Genomic DNA, 12,469 nt, shown 5'->3' with positions numbered 1-12,469 from the left:
ACCAGGTGTGGTCAAAATGTTCTCCCATCTGTGCAGACGGCAAGGCACTAGAAGGGGATACAGTCAGTCACTGAGACTCCACCCACTGGCTGGACCTCCACGCCTAACTCCTCCCTACTCTCAACAAAAATGGCCGCCGCGGGATCTCGCCCAAAGCTCTGAGACAAATGAGAATGGTAGCAGGAGCACCGCCCACTTGTGGGCATGCCCTTCTTAAAAATGGCTACCACGGCGCTTCTGGAAAGTAACCGCTCTGGGCCCCGCCTTTGATCTCGTTGGTGGGGCTGGGGGATGAGAGCTGCACCGCGCGGGACAAGTCGCCGGCGGCGCCCGAAGGAGCAGGTGATTTCCCCTCCAGGCCCCGGCCCAGGCCTAAAAGAGTCGCGGAGAGCGTTGACCCAGGGTACCCGTCCTGTGTGTCTCCCCACGGTACCCCCGGGGCCCGCCGGAACCCCATCTCTGATTCTCGCCGTGGCCTGTATCAAGGCACATCCTAGCTTGCTCAGGCCTCCCTCGTCATGTGTCCCTCAGGGCCGCAACCGCATCCCTGTGCCCTCGGGCCCACTATTCTGGATGCTTATGGGTACCCCGCTAGCTCGTTTAGGGAGCTCCTGCTTCAGGGGTCGGCCATCATCATGGTCCCACTTCCTGTATTCCCGCCTCCCCCCATTTGTGCTCCTGCCTTTGGATGCCGGAATCCCTTGTGTACCCATCGGTGTCCTTGGCTCCTCTAAGACCTGACTTGGGGGTCAGGGTACAATGATGTGCTCTGTAACCTGCGTTATGGGACTAGGGCCCCAGGAGCTGGGCTTCGTAAGGGCTGGGAGAAGCAGTGAAGACCTCGTTTCTAGACCCTCTTGAGTGCCCCAGACTTCTTCCACTCTGCTTCCCAGAATTCCTCCTCCCACATGGCCTTCTGCTCTCCCTCCACCTTGGGCATCTCCCCACCCCAAGGGAACAACATGGTACTCCTTCCCCGAGTCTCACTTAAACTTGTCCAGGGGGGTTTTATGGAACATCTGGAAAGTCCAGGCCTGTGCTTGGTCCTGGGGATGCTCTCAGACCAGCCGAGGGCAGTGAGGATGGGGCAGTCAGGGTTGGCTCCAGGGAGGAAGTGAGGCCTGCAGAGTGAGAGGCAAAGGGAAAGACATTCTGAATGGGGAGAATGGTGTGAGCAAAGATTCCGAGGTAGGCAGAGGGCCAGCCAAGCAAGGATCAGATTACAGGCTGGGGACTGACCATTTGCATCATGAAAGGTGGTATAGTGTAGTGGTTAACAATGAGCCAGACCGCCTGGGTGTAAATCTGCCATTAACTTACTGTGTGACCCTAGGCAAGTTACTTAACCTCTCAGTGCCTCCATTTCCTTTTGGGTAAATGGGATAATATCAATATGATATATTAGCATCTATATGTTAAGGTAATTGTGAGGATTAGGTAAGTTAATACATGTAAAGTGCATAGAACAATCCCTGATAGATTGTAAGCAGTCAGTAAATGCTGAATATTTTTACCTTCATCAGAGGTGTTTAAACAGGACTCATGACAGGATGACAATCACATTTCATGGGTGCAGCTAACCAGTGGACCCTTATTTGGAGCCCCCAGGAAGTAACGGGGTTCTGTGGGCTATATCCAGAATTTGAAAAGTCTCAGGGAAATCATGTTCTTGCCCTGGAGAAGGCTGGCTGTTCAGGCTGCAGCTTCCCCAGCTTAGGGACTATGGAGGAGAAATATTAGGAAAAGCCTCTGGGTAGGAAAGAGATGCTGAGGAAGCCTAGGGGGATGGAGAAGGGTGAAAAAGAAGTGGCAAGCTTTGAAGGCTGGGTGAAGTTTGGGCAGCCCAAGAACATCAGGAAGGGGGATGTTCCATTAGGAGACAAGCTAGAGCAAAAGCTCAGGGCAGGAAGACTTTTTTATTTGGGCACAGTGGGGGGGGGGGTTGTTTCCTAATAATAACTCCCTGGCTCTTGGACCTTGGTTAGAAACCTAGGGGCATCAGACACATCCCTGAGAGCTTCTTCCCTAGAAGCTTTCATGCAGCATCCGTGGACTTTTGTCCCAGCAGAGGTTGGCAGGCAACTGCTAGCAGCCAGGATTGGTATAACCCAGGGTGGATGTAGGTCTCCCTAGGGGGCTGACTTCTTGGGGGAGCTGCATGATGGGATCTGGTGTGCCCTGTCTGAGCAGTTCTCTTCCTCCCCAGGGCCTACACTAGGGTCTGGAGCAAGAGGCTAGCCTCCCCTGGTAGGATAGGGCTTCTCAGTTCTCCTGTCCTGAGCAACCCCTGTGCTGTCACAGCAACTCTGTGTTACCAGTCAGGGGACAAGGGAACTGCGATAATAGATGGTAGCCCTATCTCAACCCAATTGGAGGTCTTGACATCTCCCCATCCCCTGGAGTAGCCCCTAAAATATACACTCACTCAACTAGGTGTCCTGGATTTATCTCCTGACTACCACAGTTAAGCCAGGTGACTTTGGGCAAGTCATTAAACCCACTCAGCTTCAATCTCTTCATTTCTAAAGTGGGGAGTAACTGTTTATTGAGTGTCTACTTCACAGAAGACACTGAGTGTACACTGATGAATAAGCCAGGAGTGTAGTCTCTGCCCTCATGAAACATGTGGAAGAAACATTAAATATTGCCCCAATAATGTTTTGATTATAGCTGTAAAAGGTGCTGCTAAGTAAGGAAAAGTGTAGTCTGCAATGAGGATGTAAGATAGAGGAGACCAAACCAGTTCTAAAGGGTCAGGGGAGCATCCCTTGAAGGAAATTGTAAACTGAAACCTGAAAGGTGAGAGGAGTTAGCAAGTGAAGGGGTGGAGGTGGCATGTTGCCCAGGCAGAGGAAACAGTTTGTGCAAAGACCCTTGCTGTGAAAAAGCTGGAGTGCTGGCAAGCTGAAAGCAAGCCGGGGTGGAGGGGAGTGATCCCGGGGGTGGGTGGTGCGTGGTGAGGCTGGAGAGATGTAGGCAGGAGTAAGGCCCTGAATTGAGGGCCATAAAAAGAAGCTGGACTTATCTGAAGGGAAGCAGGAAATCACTGATAGATTTTAAGCAGAAAAAGTGTGATTTTTTGGTAAATATTGTACAGCCATGATCTTTGTAGAGAATAGGTTGTTGGGGGAAAGATGGTAGTGGGGAGAACATTTAGGAAACTCTTGCAGTTAAGGCAAGAGTTGGAGCCAAGTGGGAGTAGAGATGGAGACAAGTAGATATGTTGAGGGATAATGGTCAGGGCATGGTGACTGATTGGATGTGAGAAGGCAAGAGGTAGGATGGTGTCAATGATAATTCCCAGACTTGTGGCAGGAACAGCTGGGTACGTGGACATGCGTATACTGAGATAATTCCCAGACTTGTGGCAGGAACAGCTGGGTACATGGACGTGCGTATACTGAGGACAGCCTTGGAGGAATAAAAGACTTGGAAGAATGTCAGTTTGGGACATGTTAAGTCATCCCCACGGAGGTGTCAGAGAGGTAGACGTACAAGTGTGTAGCTCAGAGGAGGAGACTGGACTATAGGATTGGACATTTGGGAATTGGTGACATGGAGTTGGTACAAGAAGATGTGGGACCAGATGAGATTTTCCAGAGAGAGAGGGTGCAGACTGAGGAGAAAGGAGAAGCAGCTTTGAGCCTGAGCTTTGCTGCCACATTTAGAGGGAAGCAGAGGAGAGGGGGACAGAGAAGGAGCCTGGGAAGAAATGGCCAGAGAGGTAGAAGAGAAATAGGAGGATGTGGTGCCTCCAGGACCAACATTGGTACTACTTGAAAGGGCAAATATTAGGTGAAACTACAAGAAATTGCCTTTTTCTTTTCTTTTTCAGATCAAAAACAGGTAATATTGGCAAGTTCATATGGTTCAACCTAAGGAGACCAAAACCTGAAAAAGTAACTCATGCCCTTAGCCTGAGAAAATTTAGTAGAGCAGAAGCCAGACTGAAGTTGGGGAGAAGTGGATAGAATGGAGAATAATAAGGGAATAGATTCAACAGGACCTGGTGATTGATTGATTGCAGCAGGGGTTGAGAGAGGGTGAAATCATGGGTAACCCCCAAGTTTCAGGTTCGGTAGCTGAGTGAGTCATGTTAGCCGGTGAAACAGGAGGAGGTGCCTGTTTGGAGGGGGAGTACACACATCGGGAGGATATGGTGAGTTGGGGCTAGGTGCAGTTTGAGGTGCCCCTGAGTCTTCTGAGTGGGGTAATGAGCTGACATTTGGACTCGTGGGTCTGGAGCAGTTCTTTACCACCTAAATGTTCCTGACTACCAAATACAGACTTTAGGGAGTCAAAAGCATGTAAGTAGGAATGAAATAAGTCAATAAGTATTTATCGAGCACCTACTAAGTGCAGGCATTCTTCTAGGTGCTAGGGCTATACCAATGGATAAGACAAAGTATCCCCCCCTCAAACTCCATCTTCTTGAAGTGTACATTCTGTGGGGGAGGACAACAGGCAAATAAACATAAAGATAACATGGAGCTGTAGTATATGCTATATAGAAAATAAAGCAGAGTAAGGGATTGGGGAGTATGGGGAATGCCTAATTTTGGTCGGTTAGTCAGGAAAGGTCTCTCTATGGAGGCAACATTTGAGCAGAGCCCTGGCAGAGGTGAGGGGATGAGCCATGTGGATATCTGGAGGAGACAGGTAGAAAGAAACTGGGCAAGTCTGAGGAATAGCAAGGAGGCTGCTGGGCAGGAGTGGAGTTAGCAAGGAGGGAGTGGTGAGGTTGGAGAGGTAAGCAAAGGCCAGATCTTGTAGGGCTCCGTAGGCCTTGGGACGGAGGATGGAAAGTCCTCCGTAGATAGGCCCAAGCTGCTGGAAGGGCAAGGACCTGGTAGGAAGAGAGAATTCATGAAAGGCTTCCCCTTCTATCTGGGCCCCAGAGCCAGAAAAGCCCCTTTGTGCAGAGGGTGGGTGGCCCACTCTGGGTGGGGGAATGGCTGTGCTCAGTCCTGAGGCCTGCTCCTTGGGGGGCTGGACAATGGGTCCCTTGTGGTTGGACGTGGGGGCCAAGTGGCCCTCTCAGTGATGGGATTCCTCAGCCAGGAGGCATGTGACCTCAAGACCTTGGCTTCTTTCCAGAGGGTCTAGGCCTACTGTTGGGGAATGGGGTGGGGAGATGGGGAGAGGTTGGGGGAGGGGGGAGGGAAACGTCCCCTCTGGAAACTTTCTCCTGAGGCAGTGTCCTGCCCTGTCTCAGGCTGGAGGAGGTGGAGAGATAGGCAGGCAGGGGGCTGTGGCTCTGCTTGAGGGAGTGGGGGAGGGCTGAAGAACTGGAAGCTATGGGCAACATCAACAAATCGTTTCTACAGCAGGGCAGGAGGGAGGAGCTGGCCGCCCCTGGACCTGGTGGGCAGGGGCAGGCAGAAGAGGGCCTGACAAGCCTCTGTCTTGTGTCCCTTCAGAAGAGGAGAGAGCATGGAGCTGGAGAGGATTGTCAGTGCAGCCCTCCTTGCCTTTGTTCAGACGCACCTCCCAGAGGCTGACCTCAGGTAGAAGCTGCTCTCCTAGAAGGGTCATGCTGCGGCCAGAGTTGGAGCTGCTGGGCAGTACTCTGGGCCTTTGCCAATGGAAAGACTGGGGTGGGAAGTACTCAGCCCTATTCCTCAGGTGGAGGAGGGCTGGTTATGATTTGCTGGTATGGCCTCACCTCTCATCCTGTTCCTGTCACCCTTGTTGAACAGATGGGAAACCAAAGCTCTGAGGGGGTTGGGGGGGGGGGGGGTGGGATACTCTTCTGGCTTGAGGTCTGGCTCCTGGACCCCATGAAGCCCAGGGCTGGAGTCCCAGGCTAGGTGGCAATGCTGGAGGTAACAGGGCTTGTCCTGTCCCCTTGCTGCAGCGGCTTGGATGAGGTCATCTTCTCCTATGTGCTCGGGGTCCTTGAGGACCTGGGCCCCTCAGGCCCATCGGAGGAGAATTTCGATATGGAGGCCTTCACTGAGATGATGGAGGCCTATGTGCCTGGCTTCGCCTACATCCCAAGGTGGGGCCTGGCTGGGACCAAGAGGAGGAGGAGGGCTGGCTGATTGTGGAGGGTGGGCAGAGTTGTCCTTTTACCGCCCTCCTTGCCTTTTCAGAGGTACAATAGGGGAAATGATGCGGAAGCTCTCAGGGCAGTTGAGTGGTGCCAGGAACAAAGGTGAGTCTGGGAATCGGGCACTTGGGTGACTCAAACCCCCATCCTCCAAAGCCCTGGCAAACCTGTTGCTCTTTCTGCCTCTTTAAGAGAACCTGAAACCACAGAGCTCTGAGGTCCAAGGTCAGGTATCTGTCTCCCCAGAGCCTCTGCAGCGGCTCAAAGAAGAGACGATGTCTTCTCCGACTGCTGCTGGGGACACCCAAGATGAGGTACTGGTAGAGGAGGGTACTGACGAGGGAGCTAGGGCCCTGGAAAGGAGGAAGTATTGCCTCTTGTCAACATTTATGCCCACAGGCATCCGGCGCTGAGGAGGAACTGCTGCCAGGGGTGGACGTACTTCTGGAGGTGTTCCCTACCTGTTCGGTGGAGCAGGCCCAGTGGGTGTTGGCCAAAGCTCGAGGGGACTTGGAAGAAGCTGTGCAGATGCTGGTAGAGGGGAAGGAGGAGGGGCCTCCAGCCTGGGATGGCCCCAACCAGGTATCCTCTGCTAGACGGCCCCCCAACCCCATGTAACCTCAGCTATGTTCCACCTTAGTGTTAAGCCCCCGCCCCTAGCCTATCCCCATTTGCTTTTCCTGCTGGTACCCTAGGCCCTAGACAGGCTTCCCCTCTCTGCAGGACCTGCCCAGGCGCCTCAGAGGCCCCCAAAAGGATGAGCTGAAGTCTTTCATCCTGCAGAAGTGAGTCTGGGCTGGGCTGGGCCGGGCCGGGCCGGGCCCTGCCCTTAGAGGGTTTTCCTAGGGTGGCAGGAGCTTCACCCAGCCAAGTTTTTGGCAGGTACATGATGGTGGATAGCGCAGAGGATCAGAAGATTCACCGGCCTATGGCTCCTAAGGAGGTGAGACGGTCGCAGCTCCTAGGGTCATGGAGTGGGTGCAACTGTCTCCTGGCTTCTGCTACTCACTACCTGATTGCTTGACAGGCTCCCAAGAAGCTGATCCGATACATCGACAACCAGGTAGTGAGCACCAAAGGGGAGCGATTCAAAGATGTGCGGAACCCTGAGGCTGAGGAGATGAAGGCCACATACATCAACCTCAAGCCAGCCAGAAAGTACCGCTTCCACTGAGGCACTCGCCAGACTGCCGGAGCCGTCTAGGCTCAGATCCCAGAGGGATGCAGGAGCCCTACACCTCCACACAGGGCCCGCCGTAACTCCTGTCCCCCCGTCTTTCCGTACTTCCTCGCTCCACAGTGTTAACCTCCTCTTGGAGCTGCCATGGGTACAGTAAAGGTAGCCCCAGGAAGGTGTGAGTGCATTCTGGTCATTTCACAGCTGGGGTGCTGGAGTACTGTGTCTGTCTCTCCCAGCCTCACATCCCCTATCTCCAACAGGGCAGCAGCTCCAGGCAAGAAGGGGTAAAAAGCTCTTTATTTGAAGCTCCAGGGTAGGGCAGGGCACTGGCCTCTCAGCCGAGGCCCCCACAGTTCAGTTTCCCTACGGTTCACAGTGAGGCCCCGCCACACAGTCCAGCTGTGCCCATCGGCAGGCGGGTCAGACCTGCAGGTTGACAAAGGGTGCAAAGCCTGCCATGTCCTGTAGCAGCACCAGGGCCTGATGCAGCGGAGGCTCCACATCGATGTCCACGCCGCGCTTCCGCAAACGGCTTAGGCTGGGCTCGGCCACATGGTGGCAGTGCCGCACCCGCAGCGAGCGCAGCGCGGGGCAGTACTCGGCCAGCGTCCTGGGGGAGGAGCCGGGTGAGGTGAGGGGCATGAAGCCGCTACACCCACGGTGGGGGAGCCGGCAAAGCCCCTGTCTCCCTCCAGTTCGGGGTATACTTCTTCCCTCCGTACAGAAGGGAGGAGACCCGGTTTGGGGTCATGCATTTAATGCGTCCAGTGAACCAGAGACTTCCTGTCTCTGAAACAGGGAACCTGCTTCTCAGCTGTGCCCAGGATTGCAAGGTTTTCCCCTTGTTGAAGAACAGCCAGAAATCTGACTTTTGTACTCTGTATGTGGAATCTCCCAATGTGTAAATACTGGTTCAAAAGTTTTTAAACTGTGGGCTCTCTGGCCTAGGCATTCCTAGAGGCCCTTCCTGTTCAGAATGGGGGTACCGTGGTAGCAGGAAGATACAGAAACCCCAGTTCTGCCTTTCGACAACTACAGCCCGCCCCGACCCCCAGAGGCTAATTGATTGCCCTCCTCCCATCCCACCGACCCCAGGCCCAGGCACCTGACACCGTCGCTTCCAACCCGGAGGCAGCCGGTTAGGTCGAGGTGCTGGAGTTCCGGGCAGTTGCGAGCCAACTCCTGGACGGCGACGTCCCCCACATTGGCGTTGACCGCCAGCGAGAGGCTGCGAAGGCCTGCGCCGCGCCTCTGTGCCAGGTACACGATGGCTTCATCCTTGAGCTGTCGGCAGGCGGTGAGGTCCAGCTCCTCAAGGGCCGGACAGCGGTCAGCGAGGCCGCGCAGCGCCAGCCCATCTACCCAGTCACAGTGCGCGAGCGAAAGGCGCTGCAGGCGGGGGCAGCCCTCGGCCAGCGCCCCCAGCGCGCGGCGGCTCAGTTGCCCGCAGCCGGCCAGCGCCACACTCCGCAGCTGGGGATTCCGCGCCAGCACCGGCACCAGATCCTCGTCCGACAGCCATTCGTGACACGGCGCCAGCGCCAGCTCCTGCAGCCCCTCGGCGTCCCGCAGCAGCCAGGCCAATGCGGCCTGCGGGATCTGCGGACCCACCTACGGGCGGGGAAGCACCTCGACTCTCAGCTGGTTACGGGGGCGGACGCTGCCTACCCGTCCCTGAGGAGTGCTTTCCTGGCAGCAGGTCGCCCTCGGGGCTTGCCACCTGACCTCCCAAGAGAGACCCTACGCGCCCTCTGAGTTGATTCCCGGTACTCGCCCTTTGAGAGTACTTCTCGCTGGTTGGATCGCTTCCAGGTCATTCCTAGAGGCCCAAGGGGGATCCCAAAGGGTAGACAGCAGAGCTGGGGGCTGGAGGTTCAGGGCTGGGGACTGGAGGTTAGAGGCGGGGCTGGAGCCGGGGCGGGGGCAGAAGTGGGTGGGGCTCCGGCCCCAGGCTTACCTGAGCGGCGTCGAAGCGGCGCAGCCCGGCCAGGTGCAGCTGCACTAGCGCCCGGAAGGCCCGACTGACGCGCTGCAGCCGGAGCAGCTGGCGCAACGGCACACGGCTCAGGACGTGTGGGAGCAGCACGTCTTCCCAGGGCAGGTCCAGGAGCCTGCGGGCAAAGGGGCGTTGGCGGCGGCGTCACCGGGTTGCTGTTACCTGCGAGTCCGCCTCCGTTATGCTCCTAAGCCCCGGCTCCTAAAAGCGACCCCCAGACCCGGCCCTGGTTCAGCTACCCTCCCCCAGGCCTTTTATCCCTCTCTCGGCCCCTCCGGTGCTCGGTACCTGACGGCTCCGGGCTCTTGCTCCCCTCCGGACAGCTCCATTGGTGGCTCCATTGGCTGTCTACTGCGCGTGCGCAGTAAGGTCTTCTTGCTTTGGCCTGGAGCGGCCGCAGCGAACCCGCCTACTTTGGCTGTAGAGACAGACCGATTCAATCGAGTGCCGGCTCACTGAGGATCCTGTCTGAAAGTGTTCCGGATGGATCCCGAAACTGAAGGCGAAACAGGCCGGTGGTATAAAGTTAGACCTCGCCTTCTCCGCTACAGGGCTTGAGACCCGAGGCTGAAGAATGCGATGGTGCAGCAGAGACTGGCTTTTTTCGTTTTGGGCTAGTGGCCGCCTCAAAGTGAAGTGATGGGAGGAGCAGGCAAAGCCAAACGTATAAGGGGCGGGGCCAGGACTGTTAAGGTTCGGGGCCTATTTTCTCTGCCCTCTGATCGCGTTTAGCGAGTTTGAAAAATGGGGAAAAATTGTCCAGGCTCTTATTGCCTGGCACGTAGTAGATGCCCAAGAATTGCTGAATGAATTGAATGGGGAAAGCTAGAATTTTTCTTCCTTCATCAAGCAAACTTGCCCAAACCTCCCATCCCTGGTTAATTGTGAAGTACAGAGCTATCCAACCCCTTCCACTCCCGGAAGATTTGTAACGGGTTTACACCTTGGAGGGAGAAATGTAGGGTCGAGAAGAAGGACTGTATCTCCAACTGGGTCCCTTTCCTTTACCCAGGAGGTCTAGGGTCCTGAGAAGAATAAGTGTTCAGGTCAGCCCGCGAGGAATACTGCTTATCGGTTGGCCTGGGGGTTTAGTTGTGGGGTCTGGGGCTGGGCCCGCCCTGGGGCAGTAATCCCCCCACACACACACAGAGCTCTGGGCTCAGACTCTGGGTTGCCCTCTCACTGCGTCCCCAGATCGTAGTTCAGAGTCCGCTCCAGGGAACTTCTGGAGCAGTGCTTTCCCCATCATCCATTGGCGGGGAGGATGTGAAGGAGGCCTAGGGCTACTGCTCTCCCAGATAGCTCCCATCCCCCCACCCCCACCCCGGCCCCAGCAGGGTTGCACTTTCCCGTCGTGCAACCGTTTCACCTGCCTCTTCATAACGAAAAATGCTTCCCATCCATTATCAGGGCTTCGGCATCTCTGCAAGGTGGGCATGTCTGTTCCGTCACTCCACTTTGAAGATGAAACCGAGGCCCTGGAGAGGCAGCACCTTGTCCGGGGTCAAGCGAGTCGGGATAAAGAACTCAGGCATCCTGGTTTTCCCAAAATCCCTTTCACACTCCTCCACCCTCCCCCACCCCACCCCCACTCCCATGATGCGAGAAGGGAGTAAACAGCAGCGGGGAAGGACCAAGGAGGGTCAGTTTGGGTGAGGGACTTGCTCCCTTTTCCTCCGCCTGCTTGGGGAAGGGTAGCTGGGAGGACAGATCTGTGCTAAGATAGAGTCAAGTGGGCGCGCACCACCTCGGGCCGCGCGCCTCCTCCCCATCCCAGCGTTGTTCCCGCTTCTGCGCCTGCGCAGTGTGACAAATCTGGCGCTGTCCCCTTCAGCACCACGCCGAGCCCGCACAGCCCCTCCCCGCGGTGAGCCCCGCGCACCCCCGCCCCGCAAGTTCTTGCGCCCCCTGACCACTCGAACAGACCCCTTCTTCCTTCCGAGGTCACCACTTGCCTGCCCTGGAGTTCCCAAGGAGAGCAGTTGTCCTAGTAACTTTAGCGGTGCTTTCTTAAAATAGCCGGGCCCGCTTCTACCTTGGCCAAGGACACAAGGGTTGCCTGTCTCCCACTTCCTCTAGTCCAGGCGTCATTCCGTCTAACCTCTTACCAGACGGGCAGGATGCCTAACTCAGGCAGCAAGGAGGTTCTTTTTGAAGTCTCACTAACATCCCTTCTGCTGCATCCTGGGCGAGTGGTCAGGGTTGTGTCTCCTGAGTCCTAGTCTTAGAACATCCGGAGGTTTTAAGGCAGTGCTCTCTAGATCTTTCTTCCATAAATTGATGGTCTTCTGGATTTAGGGGGCGGGTCCAGTCTACACCCGTACCGTGTGCTGGCGCGGCCGCGTGCTCGTGGGGGCGGGAGCGCATGTGGCATGTAACAGGTCATGTGGCAACCTCCTAGGGACACGCGTGGGGTCTGGAGCGGGACACGCGTGTGCAGCTGGGTCCTGCGTGCGGCTCGGGGTGGTGGACGAGAGGGACGTGGACACGATTGGGGTGGGTCATGTGAGGGTCTGAAGAACAAACCAGAGGTTCCATACGTCCTCCCCCTCCTCAGGGGCGGGTCTCAGGTTGGCGGGATTGCCCAGCGGGGACCTAGCGTCGAGAAGGGGGGCCAGCCTCCGGGGCTCAGGGCCCCGGGAAAGGGCGGGGTGGGGGGGAGGATTAGCTCTGAGCCGCGCGTAGGGGGGAAGGAGGGACTGAGAGGCGGGCGGGCCTGGAGCAAGCGGGAGCAAGCGGGAGTCGCGCTGCCTTCACAGCTGAGCTGGGCCCAGCCTCTCCCCTGCCTCTCCTCGGCCCCAGCTCCAGGCGAGCAGCGGTGAGTACTGAGGCGGCTCGAGTCCAGGGCTGCACTGGGGGTGCGCTGGGCCCCGATTGAGCTTCAGAAACCTGCCTGGCAGGGTTGTTGCTCCTGACCCTTGCCCCTACCCTGCATTGCCACCAGGGGACCTTTTACCCCTTTATGGTCCTTCCTGGGTTGGACAAGATCTGTCATACGCCTGGGGGGTGGGGGGAGAGATGGGGAGAGGGTCTGGTTCAGCCTTCACGCTGCCCCCCCCCAGAGACCAGTGACTAGTGGGGGTTGGGGGAGAGGGTGTATGTCCCTGTTTACGGATGTGTGTGAGGATGCATCTGTATGTGTGTGACTGTGACCAGTAAGTGTCTGTGAGTGTCTGATATGCCTGTGTCTCTATGTGCCTTGGAGAATGAGGGCCTGTGTGTATATTTGGGTATCTCTTTG

The 12,469-nt window shown here is 56.4% G+C and overlaps 2 protein-coding genes across 5 annotated transcripts; one reads left to right on the top strand and one right to left on the bottom strand.

The window, feature by feature from the left end:
• The first annotated feature begins 218 nt into the window (after nt 1–218).
• On the top strand, nt 219–7,416 carry CUEDC2 (CUE domain containing 2). Of its 4 annotated transcripts, none has more exons than XM_029245462.1 (9): nt 219–342; nt 5,421–5,507; nt 5,858–6,001; nt 6,096–6,157; nt 6,299–6,366; nt 6,452–6,634; nt 6,776–6,837; nt 6,935–6,995; nt 7,080–7,416. In XM_029245462.1, the coding sequence occupies exons 2-9, from the start codon at nt 5,434–5,436 to the stop codon at nt 7,224–7,226; spliced, it is 801 nt and encodes a 266-aa protein (XP_029101295.1). In that variant the 5' UTR covers nt 219–342; nt 5,421–5,433; the 3' UTR covers nt 7,227–7,416. The 4 variants fall into 4 exon arrangements, with proteins under 4 accessions (XP_029101295.1, XP_029101293.1, XP_029101296.1 ...); XM_029245460.1 differs by having other exon boundaries at nt 6,245–6,366; nt 7,080–7,404; XM_029245461.1 differs by lacking the exon at nt 219–342 and adding an exon at nt 385–403 and having other exon boundaries at nt 6,245–6,366; nt 7,080–7,404.
• A 97-nt stretch (nt 7,417–7,513) lies between these two features.
• Nucleotides 7,514–9,861, bottom strand: FBXL15 (F-box and leucine rich repeat protein 15). The gene is made up of 4 exons (XM_029245459.1): nt 9,517–9,861; nt 9,190–9,343; nt 8,338–8,843; nt 7,514–7,842 (listed from the first exon to the last, which is right to left on the bottom strand). Exons 1-4 carry the CDS (start codon nt 9,567–9,569, stop codon nt 7,653–7,655), a joined length of 903 nt encoding a protein of 300 aa, XP_029101292.1. The 5' UTR covers nt 9,570–9,861; the 3' UTR covers nt 7,514–7,652.
• Between the last annotated feature and the right edge of the window lie 2,608 nt (nt 9,862–12,469).

This window comes from Monodon monoceros, unplaced genomic scaffold (assembly GCF_005190385.1).
Source record: "Monodon monoceros isolate NGI ecotype Baffin Bay Population unplaced genomic scaffold, NGI_Narwhal_1 Super_Scaffold_4, whole genome shotgun sequence".
Classification (NCBI taxonomy): Eukaryota; Metazoa; Chordata; class Mammalia; order Artiodactyla; family Monodontidae; genus Monodon; species Monodon monoceros.
Note: the sequence above shows the minus strand (reverse complement) of the source record. Positions and strands in the feature narration are given on the sequence as shown.